This window comes from Zingiber officinale, chromosome 4B (assembly GCF_018446385.1).
Source record: "Zingiber officinale cultivar Zhangliang chromosome 4B, Zo_v1.1, whole genome shotgun sequence".
Taxonomy (NCBI): Eukaryota; Viridiplantae; Streptophyta; class Magnoliopsida; order Zingiberales; family Zingiberaceae; genus Zingiber; species Zingiber officinale.
Genome location: NC_055993.1, coordinates 100,977,472 through 100,994,765, shown reverse-complemented (window position 1 = coordinate 100,994,765; position 17,294 = coordinate 100,977,472). Strand labels below are relative to the sequence as shown.

The 17,294-nt window shown below is 37.5% G+C and overlaps 3 protein-coding genes and 1 non-coding gene across 8 annotated transcripts; 2 read left to right on the top strand and 2 right to left on the bottom strand.

Annotated features, from left to right (window-relative positions):
* Positions 1-485: 485 nt before the first annotated feature.
* Positions 486-3,388, top strand: LOC121975733 (replication protein A 70 kDa DNA-binding subunit A-like). The gene is made up of 2 exons (XM_042527561.1): positions 486-871; positions 1,472-3,388. Exons 1-2 carry the CDS (start codon positions 612-614, stop codon positions 3,117-3,119), a joined length of 1,908 nt encoding a protein of 635 aa, XP_042383495.1. The 5' UTR covers positions 486-611; the 3' UTR covers positions 3,120-3,388.
* Positions 3,389-5,846: 2,458 nt separating this feature from the next.
* On the bottom strand, positions 5,847-7,439 carry LOC121975731 (activator of 90 kDa heat shock protein ATPase homolog 1-like). The gene is made up of 3 exons (XM_042527557.1): positions 6,471-7,439; positions 6,300-6,379; positions 5,847-6,209 (listed from the first exon to the last, which is right to left on the bottom strand). The coding sequence occupies exons 1-3, from the start codon at positions 7,383-7,385 to the stop codon at positions 6,116-6,118; spliced, it is 1,089 nt and encodes a 362-aa protein (XP_042383491.1). The 5' UTR covers positions 7,386-7,439; the 3' UTR covers positions 5,847-6,115.
* Positions 7,440-8,542: 1,103 nt separating this feature from the next.
* Positions 8,543-15,518, bottom strand: LOC121975732 (probable E3 ubiquitin-protein ligase RHC2A). Of its 5 annotated transcripts, none has more exons than XR_006110409.1 (3): positions 14,450-15,518; positions 14,269-14,312; positions 8,543-8,772 (listed from the first exon to the last, which is right to left on the bottom strand). XR_006110409.1 is itself a non-coding variant. In XM_042527559.1 (2 exons), the coding sequence occupies exon 1, from the start codon at positions 15,436-15,438 to the stop codon at positions 14,491-14,493; it is 948 nt and encodes a 315-aa protein (XP_042383493.1). In that variant the 5' UTR covers positions 15,439-15,518; the 3' UTR covers positions 8,543-8,801; positions 14,450-14,490. The 5 variants fall into 5 exon arrangements, 2 of the variants coding, with proteins under 2 accessions (XP_042383493.1, XP_042383492.1); XR_006110408.1 differs by lacking the exon at positions 14,269-14,312 and adding an exon at positions 12,201-12,351; XR_006110410.1 differs by lacking the exon at positions 14,269-14,312 and adding an exon at positions 12,201-12,348.
* A 74-nt stretch (positions 15,519-15,592) lies between these two features.
* Positions 15,593-15,674, top strand: TRNAS-GCU. Its single transcript has one exon. It is a non-coding gene; the product is annotated as a tRNA-Ser (tRNA).
* The last annotated feature ends 1,620 nt before the right edge of the window (positions 15,675-17,294 follow it).

Here is a 17,294-nt window from a genome sequence, read left to right as displayed (position 1 = left end):
ATAGTTATATTTACGTTGAATTGAAAAATCTATGAATATCAAGGTTTGAGGGCACCATTTTTGGTGCTCGCCTCGGGCCCCAAAATTACAGGTCCGACCCTGTATCACTAAACTAAGCAACTATTGGGTCTTAAATACTTCATTTAAGTGTTTAAAGAATCTAGTTTTGAGCTTAAATGAATCATAAGTTTTTGTTTTTCCAAAAATGCTATCATTTAAATCTTAAACAAAAAATATATGATTTTAGACCATCTAAATAATCGAGAAAGAGAGGAATTTAATTCAGGTATACTTGATTTTATAAATATAAGAAAAGGAAAAAAAAAGTAATTAAGAAATTATTTATAAATACCATTGTGTAGCCCGCATATTCTTTTTTTATGGAGTGGTCGGACAACAAAAGTCAAAAGGTCAATTCTGGAACTAAATTTTATGTATTTTTATTTTTTTATTTATTTTTCTTATAACTTGAAGAGGTCGCTAACCCTAATTCCCAATTTCTACGCTCTCCGATCGGAAAAAGCGCATTTCTTTCGTAGGATCTTGTGTGTGATGACCGATCGGAACGTCAAGGATATAGTATTGCGATTGGGCGGGAGCTTGAGTGCGGAATGGCTGTGAGGTTGACGGTAAACGCGATCGCGAAAGTTAATCGCGGTAATCTCGACCTGAAACCGGTCGTCCAGTTGCTGGATTTGAAGCAGGTGGTGGGGGCGAAGGAGCGGTACCGGGCGGTGGTTTCCGATGGTTCGGCGGCGCAGCAAGCTCTGTTGGCTGCTCAACTCAACGAGGTCGCTGAGAGCGGCGCGGTGGGGGTTGGCTCCGTCGTCAGGCTCTTGGAGTATGTCTGCAGCACCGTGAAGAACCGGAGGTTTGTCCAATAATCACTTCTTCGATCTCATACTCTAAAAAAATGCTTCTTTTATTTTGGATGAAATCGATGTCCTTCTGCATGATTTTATCATTTCCATGGTGGATTTTTAGAGATTCGACGCAGTTACTAATTCATGAAACCCTCATTCTTGATTCTTTGAGAACTTTATGAAAAATTTAGGCCTAAATTCTTTTTCTGATGATTGAATCAACCTCTAATCAAAAGGGTAGATTTTGATTCTATTTCATCTCATCGACATTGCAGAAGCACAACGATCCTATTGTTCCAATGAAGAAAACAACTTGTAATTAGCTTTTCGGTAACTTTCCAACTGAAGAATTTGAAAGAACAACGTATCATTAGCTTTTCAAGAAATTTGTGAACGAGTAGTTTCAAAGAAATTTTTCGATTTTATTTTACTATGTTCAACTCTATCTATTCCTCTATCCATAGATTACATTAGTAGTATGCAAAACCCTATTGTCATATACATCTGTACTGAAGATTTCATGATTCTGCATCTTACTTCTATTGTACAGAAGTGTGTATACATATGAGATTTTTCATATCTAAAAACATAAGTGTGTTATTGTACAGAATTATTGTTATCGCGGACATGAAGATTTTAATTAGAGACTCTGAGACAATTGGGAATCCTAAGCTGCCTCCGGAGATCGTATCAGACAATCCCGAGTTTTCGAATAGTCTCAGTATAGGGTATTCCGGGGATCAGTCTTTCAATCAGGCTACAAATTCTTCCTCACCTGCAAAGCTTGTTTCCAGCTCTGTTATGAAGTCTTGCAACAAAAGCTCGAGTTCAAATGCACAACTCCAATCCTCATACCAGCCACCTCCCAACTACAAGAGCCATGGGGCAATTATGAAAAATGAAGCGCCTGCTAGGATAATTCCGATAGCTGCTTTGAATCCTTATCAAGGTCGATGGGCGATCAAAGCACGGGTGACAGCAAAAGGAGAGGTCCGCCGATATAATAATGCTAAGGGAGATGGTAAAGTATTCTCCTTTGACCTTCTTGATTCAGATGGAGGAGAGATTCGTGCAACTTGTTTCAATGCTGTGGTCGATCGATTCTACGAATCTATAGAGGTTGGAAAGGTTTACCTACTATCCAAAGGAAGTCTAAAACCCGCACAGAAAAATTTTAACCACCTCAATAATCATTGGGAAATATTTTTAGAGGCAACAACTACTTTGCAGCTCTGTCCAGACGAAGATGGTTCAATTCCAACACAACAATTTAATTTCAGAAAAATAAGTGATATAGAGAATGCAGAGAACAATTCGATTGCTGATGTTATTGGTATTGTTACATCTATTAACCCTTCAGTAGCTATACTAAGGAAGAATGGTATGGAAACACAACGAAGAATTTTGAACTTGAAGGATCTATCTTCTCTTAGTGTTGAGATAACTCTATGGGGGGAGTTTTGCAACCGAGAAGGTAGACAAATAGAAGAGAAACTTGATTCTGGTTTATTTCCTGTATTAGCTGTTAAGGCGGGAAAAGTAAGCGACTTCAGTGGTAAGTCAGTTGGCACGATTTCTTCCACCCAACTCTTTATCGATCCTATTCTTCCTGAGACTCGTGTCTTGAGAGAATGGTTTGATGGAGGGGGAAAAGATGCTTCCAGCAACTCAATTTCGAGAGATATGATGCCCGGCCTCCCTTCGAATGATTGCCGAAAGACTGTATCACAGATCAAAGGTGAGGGTTTGGGAAGAGGAAATAAACCTGATTGGGTGACAGTTAAAGCCAGCATCTCGTTCATAAAGACGGATAATTTCTGTTACACAGCTTGCCCTTTAATGATCGGTGACAGACTGTGCAATAAGAAAGTGATGAAGGTTCCTAGCGGAAGGTGGTCTTGCGATCGATGTGCTAAAGAATTCGATGAATGTGATTACCGTTATCTTCTTCAGTTACAAATGCAGGACCATACGGGAGTAACTTGGGTAACAGCCTTCCAGGAGTCTGGAGTAGAGATCATTGGTTGCTCAGCGAGGGAGCTTTATGAGCTGAAGCACCAAGAACACAACGATCAGAGGTTTGGGGATGTCATTCAACAGTGCCTCTTTAAGCAGTACGTCTTCAGGCTCAAAATCAAGGAAGAGCATTATGGGGATGAGCAGCAAGTGAAAGTAACAGTGGTGAAGGCAGACAAAGTTAATCCTTCCGCGGAGTGCAAATACCTACTTGATTTGATAGGAAAACTCAGCACATAGAGATCATTGGATCTTAGTCCGATCGAACATTAATCATACGATTCTTTATTGGCAGTTGAAAGGTATTCTTTACATCATTGAGTTTTCTAGAGGATCCTCAGCAGAAACTGCTCTTCATTGTGGTCTTGTATATGTAAAATTTTATTCAATAATCCAAAGTGAATGTTTTAGGGGCATTTATACTCAAAATCTGTCTTTTATTATGACATTTTTTCAGAGTTCACCTGCAATTAAGTTAATGTCGAACGTGACCTTCTGTTGTACTCGTATTTGTCAATAAATTTTTAAGAAATTTTAGAGTAGAATGTAAGATTGATTTAGTAGTTTGCCTCAATTTAACAATTTGAGATCACAGGTATCAACTCTTCCTACCACGCATAACAAACCTCAAATCTTATCGGCCTCACTCACTAGTAGTCAAATTTATTTTCCATTTTTGAAGTGATTTCGAATTGTTTAAGAAATTTCGTTGCCTTTTCTCAATTTTATAACCATAACTGTTGGCTCGTCTACTGCCAAGGAGGGACAAAAAAACAAAGGAGCCTGGTAAGCAAACACTATAACAAAAGCTCAAGTAATAAAAAAAATGGTTAATCAGGGAACGTTGAGATTGGGATGACCGGTCCGATCCATGGAAGTTTCCACCGATCATCAAGTTAAATCAAAAAGCACTCGCAATGAATAGTTCAAGAGCCCAACATCCTTTAATTACGTGAACAAAAATTGAAATAACCTTCGGTCAACGTGTCTGATTCTTTGCAATGGCACAACACAGTTTAAGATTAAAAAATTTAATTATTCCTCAATTTAATCACTCTGACAACACAATATAAAGTTATAAAGAGAGTATGAAGATACCTCGCTGGATTGATACAATTGGTAATTATAATATTTAATAAGTGTAAAGAGTTGTTATCTTAGGATAAAATATTTCTCGTGATTTGTTTATCTATATTCAACCGGAGGACCGATGATACGGCTAACTGAGATGAGAATTATCACCTCCCCCGATTAGATATAGGTCATTATCACTTTTTTGCTCCAAAAGATAATATCCCTAAAGAATTTTCAATCATGTTTCAACCATATTCCAATTATATCCCTAAGAATGTGTCCCTTATCTTTTTAAATGTCCCTTATCTTTTTAAGGGGCTGAATGTGTCCTTTATCTTTTTAAATGTGTCTCAAATATATTCTTTCCATTAACTTCATCGCTTATAATTAATAGAATGATGCTTCTCACGTGAGTTTACAAACTCAATTAGAAGTCTATCGCCACATGTAAATTATCTATGTGAACCCTAATTCTCAATCCCTTCTTGATTTCTCTACAAGTCTCCGACTTTCCTCGATGATGCCGAGAGCTGCAATGATGTCATTCAACCGCGGTAAATAAACTATTTATTTATTTTTTTGTTGATTCCCCAAATTGGAGTGAACAAGTTGTAAAATTTACTCAACTCTTTGTGCTCATCTTTCTCTTCTTTTAGTATGAATCTTGAATTTTCTGTGCTCATCTGCTAGATTGAGAGCTGTTTTTTTTGTTCAAGTTAGAAAATTTTTGTCGAACAATGAATAATTTGATTATTAAATTTGAGGGAATTGAATTCATTTTAATTTGGATTCAAATCCTAACATTTTGTATTGTTAAAGGTAGTAAATTATTTATTATTTATTCCTAAATTCTAACATTGTGTATTGTACAGGTAGCAAATTATTTGTTGTTTGTTCCTGAAATCTTATTTTTTAAATTTTTTTTTGTTGTTATACATTTTTTGGAGTTGTGATGACTAGATAAGTAAATGTATTTTGGAATTCACCCAGACTGATATTTTCTATCATTTTCAGTATTTTAGTTATATATTTGTTATGTAATTACTTGGTAGATGATGCTCATAAATTTTGTGTGTATTTATTTTCTATTTACATATTATCTCGGATAAACTGTATTATAATGGAACGGCGAAGGGGACAACGAAACACATACTCATTTGAGATATATTTAACAAGATAGCCCCGAAAACTTTTTAAGATTAAGACAATTGATTGAAACATTAGAGATATTTTAATGAATTATCTTAAAATATCATGATACAATGGACACAAGAATAATGTATACACAGGCAATGTCATCTCTGATACAAAGCAACTAGTTTCTTGTTCACGATGACAATGTGATCAATCACAAATCAACTATCAAGATCAACAACATACTTCTAAAGTATGAGCTACAGCACTTTACGTCCTCCTAAAGTCAATCACATTTCTATTGAACCCCTAAAAGATCTCCTGAAGTTTGGGAGCAAAAAAGAAACTTAATAATATCACTAAAGAAACCGTAACATACAAATAATGTACTATTCAAAATTTTACTGATTATAATTAATCCGATATAATCAAACTTTGTGAATATCAATAAATTTATCTTAACAACGTATAAAAGGGTGGCATTTATAGATAGAGAGCTTATCCACCCTTACAAGATTTGCATTCATTTAAAGTTAGCCACATGTTTAGAGATAATGAATGGACTATTAGGAACACATTCTGTCGGCTTCAAAACACTTCTGTTGTAGAGGAGTGAATGCCTCTCTACTTATCACAATAATTCTAATTGGTTATCTAGGCATCTCAAAATACAAACTGGAAATCATAATTCACAAGAGGAACATGATTTCGTACCAAATTCAAACATGGAATTATCATAAACAAGATCACTTGCAAGAATTAGGCTACAAAAGCAATAGAATACTTAAACCACAAATCAAAATGCAGTGGAAGTTTAACATGTTACAGTGTAGAATATGTTTCTCATATCATACCGAGGGTACATTGACGCTGAGCAACAAGTAAAAAGATTGTCTCATGTTTAGATACCATCTCCGAGTGAAATAACAACTAATCATATTAAGACCATGCATCAATTTGTGATAAAATGAGAATGCGCCAAGAAATAACAACATTGCAACTTGCTAGCAGAAGGAAAAGTGCTATTTCTACATTCCGAAACCAAATACACCACGTATCTTGTGAAAGATGAGATCCCTCCATCCTCTTTCTGTGTTCTCCACAACTGTTGCGTTCCCGTATCTTCAAACAAGATCAAATATGCAATGTCAAAGATAGAAAAGATTGTGTAGAAAACAAAAAATGGTGGTTGATTTGAGAAAATAAGCTTACTTATCTTCCTCCGGAATGTCTGTCTGAGTCAATTTCACAATGGTAACACCCTGTTCAGGTTCTTCAAAAGTCAGCCTCACCTGCAAGAACGAAATGTATACAATCAGCTACAGAAATCAAACGCAAGCAAACAGATACATCGAAGAAAGGGAGTATCAAGGATTCACTAACTGTGGAATAAAGTCCATCTGGCCAACTTCCAAATCTCCACTTCTGAACGATCAGCTTAGATTCCTGCAACTCCTCATTGACACCAGTGATCGATCCATCGAATAGGCTGAATTGCCCACCAACTTCCTTACTGATCCTTGCGTTGCTCTGTGCAAATCCCTTCCACCGATTCTCATCCATCAGGATCTCATAAATATTCCTCGCCCTACAATAGAATTTCTCCGTCAAAGATATGTTTTTGAAACCTTCCTTATTCTTCTTCTTTTCCTTGGGCGGTGCAACCACTGCATTATTCACAGCGGCGGCCGCCGGAGTTTTTGCTGCAGCTGCTGAAGCTGTCGATGGGATGTTCTTGGCAGTCACCGAGAGAGGTTTCTTCGCCTCAAGCTCGTCCTTTGCAGGGCCACCCTTGCTCATCGTCTCCACAAAAATCCTAAGTTTCTCCAAGATCACCGGCTTGCCCTTAGCCAAGAAGGCGTCCTTGATCCGGCGCCCAATCGGACCATCATCGTCCCGGAGCGTGATTCTAACCTCAGGGTCCTCCCCAGCGTTCTCATCCGCGAGGTAGGGAACTTCAACGGTGCCGGATACCTTGAGGAGCGGAGGTGCGCTGCCATCGGCGGCGTCGCAGGCCTCACCCTCCCAGCCGAGGGAAAGGGAGAGCTCGTACCCGGGGATGATCTTGCCCTTGCGGATATTGACGTAGGCATCACCGTCTAGTTTGTCGAGGGCCTTGGTGCGGATGGTGAGCCCACCCTCCCCGTCAAGGATTGTGAGGCCGGAGAGGTGGGAGGAGAGGAAGGATCGGGACCACTCGAGGCAGTTGCGCTCCGTCCAGTGCCAGTTGTGGACGTTGGTGCCGTCGGCGCGCTCCTCGACGATCCACCGCTTGTCGCCCTCGCCGTATTTCGCCATGGGTCGTAGAATTAGGGTTGAAGGAAAGTCCACCAATCGCTCGATGGAGATCTGGAGAAGGATCTCGAGACCGGGTATATTTATGCGGAGGATTGGTGTTTCTAGAGCCCTCCGATTGGAACGTTCTAGAACAGTGTAGCGCAAATTCATTGGCAAGCTACGTCATAAATTAACTCATTTATTATATAAATTAAACTAATTTCTAAAAGTAATTTAATTTAAAATAATTATTTTTTAATTATATATAATTTACTTTAAAAGATATATAATTGCTTTTATATTTTTATATATAATTTTTTAGTGACACAAATATAATTTACCTATCATGATCAATTTGGGATCAGATCGGTGGCAACGGATCGGCTAGAATGAATAGGTAGGATCGAATATATTTCGTCGATACGAATAGTCTTTTGAACCATTGATTGAGTAGAATATTAACAAATAGATTTTCAAAACTCGTAATTTTAAAGAAAGGAACGAGAAAAAGCCTAATAGATAAAAAAAATGAACAATGATATAATAAAAAAAAAATTTAAAGAAAAGATAGACATGTAAAGTCATGACCTATCATTTCAATTTTTATGGATCCTATGATTTCATATGTCTATCTTTAAGCATATCATTTTTCTAAAAAAAAAATTAAACTTCCACAAAAAAAAAACTTTAAAAAATACATTTTAAACTAAGACGGACAGTTACAAATTATATCTGACAATAAATGTAGAGATATAATGAACTTTAATTTATAAATTATAGATTTTGTGATTCAACTTGAATTATAAATTTATCAAATCATTGAATCTAATTCCAATATAATTATATGATCCCAATAGATTTAGTGCTTCTGGATCGTCTTCTTCTACCATCTGAATCACGATTTTATATGACAATGTCAATCATTGTTTTTTCTTTTGCTTGCTCTATAGAAGCATTTTAAATTATTTTATCAACAACAACCAACGACAAAAACTAAATCTTCAAATTTTAGATCATTTTATTATTCCTTCAAAATAAGGCAGGCATAAATGATGTGGAAGGAAAGTGGAAAGGATACCGACAAGTTATAGTTTCTGATGTTTTTTTTTGTGACAATCTAGAGATTCTAGACAAGGAAACAAACAAGGCAAGTTTGTTTGCGAGCTTGTAAACACAGATTCACAACCATACAGGGAGAATATAAGCTTATAAATGAGTTTACAACTTGGATGAATTCAATAACTAAATAGCAAAAAAAACATTATTAGGCAGATTACAGTAATGATTGTATCAGAAATTACTGCGAACGTCTTCTTCTTTGGCCTCTGCGTCATTAAGATACAACACGAGCGTACATATTCCAAATATTGAAGTTTCCAGTACTTGTTTGTTGATGAAGTAAAGAAGACTGCATCGTACAGGTAATCAGGGTGAGAACTGAAAATTAATTCACAGAAAATATAGATAAATCACTGTGGTAAAATGCAGACTTATCAAAAATTGTGTATTTACACATGAGATTAATAGTAGTTTAGGAAATAAGAAGGCGAAAGGAACATACAACACATGTGAATTACTTATCATATATAAATTCTTGCTGCTATCCCTATCCAGTCTCCTTTCATTCATGCAACCATGAAAGAAGTTGAAAAAGATTAACAAGCACATTAAGTGACATGTGAAATGATTGCATTAAATTCCAAATTGCCTATTACTTTTTCTGATGCATATGTGAATGATCCATCTAGCATTCCCACATCATCAGATGTAGCAGATTTACAGATGAGATGAGGACATGGTTCGATCAAAAGGTACAAAAAATAGGATCAGTGATTTCAATAAAGAATCCAGCTCTCAAATGTATAGCATTTTAACTTTGTTCTGGCTCTTTAACTGGCCTAACCACCTGATGAGAGCAAAATGATTTGTGTAGGATCACATTCATCAGTTTGTTTGTATATATAACATAAACTTGTCCGGTGAAAACACAAGGCATTACCATTGTGAATGCTCATATGCAAGAGCTTCTTTTCCAAATGGAAGATTCAACCATTTGGAAGGAAGATTGCTACAGTCCTGTGGCTTCATGCAGATTGTGCAAAAATCCATAATCGTGGAGATCTTTTGGCAAGTGAAGAGGAAGCAGAACAATTCTCAAAGGTAAATAAAGAAAACCACCATTGGGAAATGTAGTGAACATTTTGAATCTAGAAAATTTTGAAATAATTGAAATAGGTTTTATGGATGCTCAGGAAGCAGGGATGATAGTGGTCAGAACACTGTATAGCTCTAGTTTGTTCTTTAACAGGTTTCAATGGTGCTTGGAGAGAAGATAGCAATCATATGAATAATTCGCAAGCAGAACATCTAGAGATGTGTAGAATTAGGACAGGCAACAGAAGTTGATGGTCTACAATAGGAAAAAAAAAGACAAAAGTGGACACCCCACCAACTCAAAGGCTAACAAGAGTTAACATGAGTTAACAAGATTGAAACCATCAATGGCCTTGAGATGATAATATTCCATGTGAGACCCTGCCAAAAATATTATGATGCATCACTGCTAGTAGATCTGACCACGATTCGATACCGACTGTTCGACGTTCGAAACCACCGATTCGATGGTTCCTGGCAGGTCGACCCTTAACCTCAACCACCCAAGACGGTTACGGGTCACGATCGAAACTGTCGGTTTGATGGTTCCTGACAAGTCAACCCTTAACCTTAACCACCCAAGACGATTACGGATCACGGAATTATCGGTTCACGGTTCATCACAGTTCGCCACGGTTCAAGATTATTATATAAAAAATTTAAAATTTATTTAAAAAAAAAAGATTTGCACTCATTTAAGTTGTCTATGTATCCCTTTAGGGTATAGAGGAATCAAAACCCACATAGTTCTTTTATATTTTCATTCTTTTACATTTGAAAGTGACATTGTCACTCACTTCCATTTCTCGTTCCTGTTGTATTCATTCCTTCGATATCAAAATCTTCAACTTCGTCATCTGAAAATTATATTCTTTGGATGCTTTTCTTGACTCTGGTCCAATCATCAGGCAATGCTTGGGCTTCCAATGAGTCGGGAGATAAAGTTGATCGTCGTTCATCTAATATGTTGCCATCGGCACTGAACGTATACTCCACAACAATATGACATTGGACAAGCTAAAATTTCTTTAGCGATTACGGAGAGGACGGGAAAGCTTTGGGCCTTATGTGACCACCACTTTAAGATATCAAAATTTTCACTATCTACTTCATTAAAATCAAAAAAAAAAAAAAAGCCCGGTGCACGAAGCTCCCGCCATGCGGGGTCCCGGGAAGGATCCATTGTACGCAGCCTTACCCTGCTTTTTTGCAAGAGGTTGTTTCCAGGATTCGAACCCGTGACCTTTTGGTCACATGGCAACAACTTTACCGTTGCGCCAAGGCTCCCCTTTTCATTAAAATCAAAAGAAGTTGTAAAATAATTTTCAAATTCCTGTGTGGAACTTGAGGATCCTCGTGGATATTTTATCCGTTCTTTTAATAAAAAAAGTTATGTTTTTATAAGTTTTAAATTACTACTAGTAGTTTGTTGTATTTCAAAAATATTAGTTTGTGTTCATATTTTGCAAAATATTGATTATAAATATCATATAAATAAATTTTAACATTATATATAATATTAACTGGATCAAGAGAAGAAAACGTCAAATTTAAATCTAGGAATAAAAACAAATATAATTAAATAAATTTTAAGAATAAAATAAAAATATTTTTCCCATTTAGTTTTCATTGCTAATACGCAAGAAGATAAAAATTCATTATTAATATATTCATTTAAAACTAATATTATATTAGAACAATCTTCTAAAACTAATTGAGTAGTGGGATAATAAACACCGGAAAGTTGTTTTGTTGCATCATTAAATACTTTTAAAATTTCACAAATACTAATACAAATATTCCATTGTTGTGAAAATAAATATATAATAGTATTAGTATTTTGTGCAAAAAATGAACATAATAATTCTTTATATTGAAATGAATTTTGTAATAATTGGTATGTTGAATTCCAACGTGTCGATAGATCACGTGAAAATTTTTTAAGTTTCATTCCATTAGTTTTACAAAACCTGCCCCATTGTTTCATTATAGATGAGTGCGACCATAAATAAGAAATTACAATTCTAATGAGTTTAATATAATTTTCTAAAATTTTTAATCAATCTTGAAGACATAAATTTAAAACATGGCATACACAACGAATGTAAAAAAATAAACCACCAATAATAGGTTGATAAACAAATTTTAGAAGATCTATACAAACGGTATTGGAACTAGCATTATCTAATAATATTGAAAATATTTTATGAATTAATCCATATTCTTCTAAAATTAAGCATAATAATTGTGCAATGTTATATGCACTATGTGATTCATCAAAAATTCTATAAGCTAGCAATCTTTTTTTCAAGGTTTCAAGAGTTATCGATCCAATGAAAAGTCACACCCATATACGAATATGTCACTCCAAATATCAGAATATAAAGAAACTTTATTATCTAATTTCCTAAATTCATCAATTAAATTCTTTTTCCTTATTTTACTAATTTTTTAATTGTACAAGTGTAATCAAATCTATATAATTGTGTTTAAGAATGGTCGAGTCCATATTCCGTTATGTGCTTCGTTTCTACATGTTTCAACTACCTATAGCCGCTGCCAGCTTAGAATTTGTAAGAAGCGTTGCATTGCTTACATTTTGCACGCAATTCTCCCAACGGAAGAGTGACCCTCTAAAAATGTTTAGTGAAAATAGAAGACTTTAGGAGGAATTTTCCGAACCTTAGAAGTAATTGTATCGGTACTTGTGTTTCAGATGTCGGATTCGGAAGGTACTCGATCTCATCGTAGGTGGATTGAACATTGGGGTCCTTGCGCGGATTCACTATTTTCTTTTGCTTCCAAGCTCAAGATAATGCAGCTCCATGGCCTCCTTCCATTATAATTGAAAATTGGAAACGAAAATGCGTAAAAATGGAGACGAAAACGTATAGAAAATGCAAAATTGAGATTAAGAGTAGAAAAGATGTGCGTAAAAATGATGAAATAAACTCTCTATTTATAGAGTTTGGATAGTAACGAACACTAAATCATAGTCATTGATAAAAAAACGGTCAAATGATCTTAACCGTTAAAAAAAAATACCTAAAAAAGCCCCCTACCCCCTCCTCAACGGCTAGGACGGCTAGGAACCGCTGGTTTTCAATGGGCAAAAAATAAATTGGGGGTGAACCGGCAAGCCGAACCGGCGATCAGTCAATTTTTAACCCCTTGGAACCAGAACCGGCCCGGCATCCTGCTGAGCTGGTTCCGATTTGGCCAAGCAAACCGAGTCACGTTGACTCGGTTACAGGCCCGGGCCAGGTTCAAGCCGGATCCAGCCCGGGGTTGGGTCTAACTGCTAGTAGCAAGCAAACAAATATTGGTAGGGTGATTCACTAAATATGGACGAGTGAAAAAGCCAGATATATAGGGGACCAATAAACTTAGTCCAGAAACATTTTTCGCTCTATACTAAAATATTACGCACAAAGTGATCTTATTGTATTCAAATTGAATTCTAACACAGCATAATATACAAATGATCAACCATGACAATCAGACGCCCGCCTCTTAAGTCATTTGATTCTTCAGTTCTAAAGACCACAATTTGAAGAATTCTTTCTTAAAACAAGCATTCAAGTAATGCTTACTTGTTTTAGGCAGATGAGCCTTCACTCATGAAATTAATGCCATTAGCACAAGCATTGGCTATTATAGTTATTCTCTACAAAGTTTTGATTCCTAAACTTATGTTAAGTAGGGTTGTAAATGAACCAAACGTTCGTGAACAAGCTTGGTGTTTGGCTTGGTAAGAGGTTATTTATGTTCGTTCAATATACATAAGATTAATTAAACAAACAAGCTTGAAAACTCGTTAAGCTAAATAAACAAGTTTGAACACATGTGTTCAACTCGTTAACATTCGTGAACAACGTTCGTGAACAATGTTCGTGAACAATGTTCAAGAACCATATTCATTAACAAAACTCTTTTCAATATGCTAAATAAAAAATAAAATAAATAAATAAATTTAAATTATCAAGCTCAATAACCAATCAAACAACTAAAAATTTCAAACAATCAAACAAGCTTGAATTGAGAGCTTGATAACATCTAAACGAACCAAGCTCGAACCAAGCTTAAGCCAAGCTTGATTAAGAGCTTGATAACATCTAAACGAACCAAGCTCAAGCCAAGCTTCAAACAAGCTCAAGCTCATAAAAAATAAACCAAGCCAAGCTTGAACACTCATTTCAAAAGCTTGGTTCATTTTAAGCTCGGCTCGGCTTGGTTACCTTATCAAACAAGCTTGAACACCCCAAAACTCGGCTCGGCTCGGCTCGACTTGTTTACAACCCTAATATTAAGGCAATATTTTGAACACAACTTGTGGATCATCTAATTAATGAAGTAACTACTTGATCATTTCAATATGATGCTGGGTTGCATTAGAATTTTACACTAACAAATAAGGTGCAAGCATAAGATGCAGTCATCAAGCATCATATATAGAAACTTGTCAAACACTGAGTCAATTTTTACTCAATGTTCAAAAAGTGAGAGAATTAAAACTGAATCGCTAACCATTTAAAATTTTGAGTACTATAAACATAATCTAAAATACTAAAAATCTTCAACTTCACAATGGATTCACCAACACTTATCTAAAAGTGCTATATCAATATTCTGTGAGGACAAGTGAAGCTTGTTGTACATTTACTACAGGACTAGACTAAGCATGTACCTAAACAATCCAACAAGAATTTGTAAAATAATCATTGGATGTAGTAAATGAATCATGGCATACCAAGATATTATTCTCAGTTTAACAAGCCCTGTGATCATCTTGAACTGAGACAACAACAATATTGCACAAAATCAAAATAACAGATAGTAAGCATGCAAAATTGAGCTGCACTGCATAGAAACACTTTCCTTTGTGAGAAAAATATGATCATAACAATGAGAATGTAACAAAACAATCATACCTCAAGGATTTATGCAACAATAATCGCTGTCAGGATACGTGCTAAAGACAATTCTCCCTAATCTCAGGCAAGATGATAGTGTTGTCACCATCCGTCCCACTTCCTATGGATGTTCCACGCCCTTCCAATGACGTCGTCTCCACACTATCAACTAGCGCATCATCCACCTCTTCCATCTGAAAGAGGACAGCGTTCATGGCTGCTGATGCAGCAGGCTGAACCGGAAACGAAAGCCGGTGCTGCCTCCTCACTTGCCACAGCGCAGCAGTCAGCACCGTCGTGTCATCATCGGCCCCACTGAGCGCCGCTGAAAGCGCGTCATCGTCTCCATAAATGGCGCCACCAGAAGATTGAGAGGGGAGCGGCGCGCGGCAGATGGGGCAGGAATTGTGAAGGGAAAGCCAAGGGACGATGCAATCGGAGTGGTAGAGGTGCGAGCAGGGGAGGCGACGGGCGGAAGAGTGGAGGACGAAATCTTCCTTACAAACCGCGCAAGAGGGAAAGGAGGTCGCATGAGCACCGGAGATGCAGACGATAGGGAGAGCTTCGATTGATGCGACGGAGGCAGGATAGGGTCCGGAGCGAGCAGGAGCGGGAGGCGGGAAAAGAGGGAGAGAGTCGTCGCCATCGCCGCTGCCTTCAGAGAGTCGGCCGATGAGGAGGCGAACGCGATCGGCACGAGAGGAGGGAAGGCGGTGGCGGTCGTCTGGATCGGAGGCGGATCCGGCGTCGTCGTCGTCATCGTCATCGTCGGAGTCGGTGAGGGATTGGGGAGGGGGAGAAGGGGCCGAGGAGGAAGAGGGGAGATGGGTGGGTGTAGACTCCATTTCCTCGAGGAAATCGGAGCGGGAGCAGTCGGGACAGATGAGTGGGGATTGGGAGGGGAGGAGGGTGACGCTCATGTCGCACTCGTGGCACCAATATATGACGGAGGAGCAGAGAGGAGCGTCGCTGTCGATGGTAGCCGGAGAGACAGTGGCGAAAGACATGGCGGCGGTTCCGCTCTCCGTCCCAATTTCTTCTTCTTTCGTCGTCGCCTTTGTTATTTTGTTCTCGTGGATTTGGTAAAAAGAAGACGGAAACAGAGTGGAAGAGCTACAAATCACTACACTTGTATTATTTTGATGCAAAAGAAACAACAGCGTCGCTTTGGCCGAGTGGTTAAGGCGTGTGCCTGCTAAGTACATGGGGTTTCCCCGCGAGAGTTCGAATCTCTCAGGCGACGAAGTTTTTTATTCTTTTTTCCACAACTTTTCAACTCAATGAAAAACGTCGGAAAAAGTATGATTGAAAAATTAAAGAATTTAAAATATATAAAGATTTAAAGGACAATAGAATTAAAATAAATCTTTTAATATTAATAATTTAGATAATTAGATTTTATGTAAATTTACTTATATACTTAATTTTCAATTTGATGTAGTTAAATTTGAGTATAGATTTTATGTTAAAATTAATAGATTGTAAAATTTTAAAACTAATTATAATCAAAACAAGTATTACTCATAGGTACTTGTACATGTGGAATGTGTTTAAGCCGGCACTAGGGGGGCCGCTAAGGTAGCGGATCTACCTTTGTGTGGAATGTGTTTAAAATCATGCAAAGATCCAAATGATTGGAGATTAATTTAAATAATTATGCTAATTTAAGATTAATAATCTTAAATTTAAAATATATCATAGTAGGTAACTACGTAGGATCCTGTGCCCCTCACGGTTAAGTACTTAACGAAATCTATAGTGCATGCATTTATAATTACGATAAATTGTCTTTAAATTCCTAACTGCAATTTTAGCACATTCGTCAATCTTCAGGTCCGACAAAATACATCTCACTCCCCGACTAAATCTTTTTATATTCTTTAACTCCCTAATCTGCTTCAATTTATCAAATTGCCCTCTTTTTTCATTTTATACTCCTTTGACTCATTTTATATTCCCTCGACTTCCAGCGTATACTCCCTCCCTGACTTCCACCTCGACCGTCCAAAATAATTCCTTCGACGTTGATGGCAAAAATCAGAGAGATTGCAGAACCCGACTTTTACTTTTAAGTGTAGAATCCGACTTTCACCTTCAACCCAAGGATCATTGACGAATGCTAGGTTTGAAGAAGTAAGAAGATGGTAATTGGAGCAACCAAAGTGTTGGGACCAAAATATAGCTAGAGGGGGGGAGGTGAATAGCTCGGCGCGTTCTTGTGCTCGTCGTTGCTTGTTTCTTCAATGATGTGGAGCGGAAATACAAGAAACAAAACATACAACGCTAACACAAAGGATTTACTTGGTATCCACCTCAAGATGAGGTGACTAATCCAAGGATCCACACACACGAGCACTCTCCACTATGAAAACACTCCTTTACGGTAACTACCGAAGGCGGAGAAGTCTTTACAAACTCACACAACAAACAAGAAGAGAAGAAGAAGCAAATACAAGTAAATCTTACAAGATTGTGTACAATAAACCCTAGCTAGGTTCTTCCTCTTGCTTGGGATGCCTCTTGACCTTGGAAACGCTGCTCCAAGAAACTTCAAGAACTGGCGGTGAGCTCTGAAGAAGAACCCTCGAAGATCGCTGTGTAGATTGGGGGTGAACAGTGCGAGTTATAATGAAGGAATCGCATGCCAACGGCTTTATCCAGCGCCAACGGTCGGATCCTGATCGATTGGATTGCTCCCAATCGATCGGGGAGGCTTTGGATCGATGTGTCGATCGATCCAGAACGCCTCTGTGCTCTCGTGAAACGCCTAGATCGATTCACCGATCGATCCAGGGCTTATTGCGCAGAATCGCACCTCCCAATCGATCGCCCGATCGATTGGGAGCTCTGGATCGATCGGCTG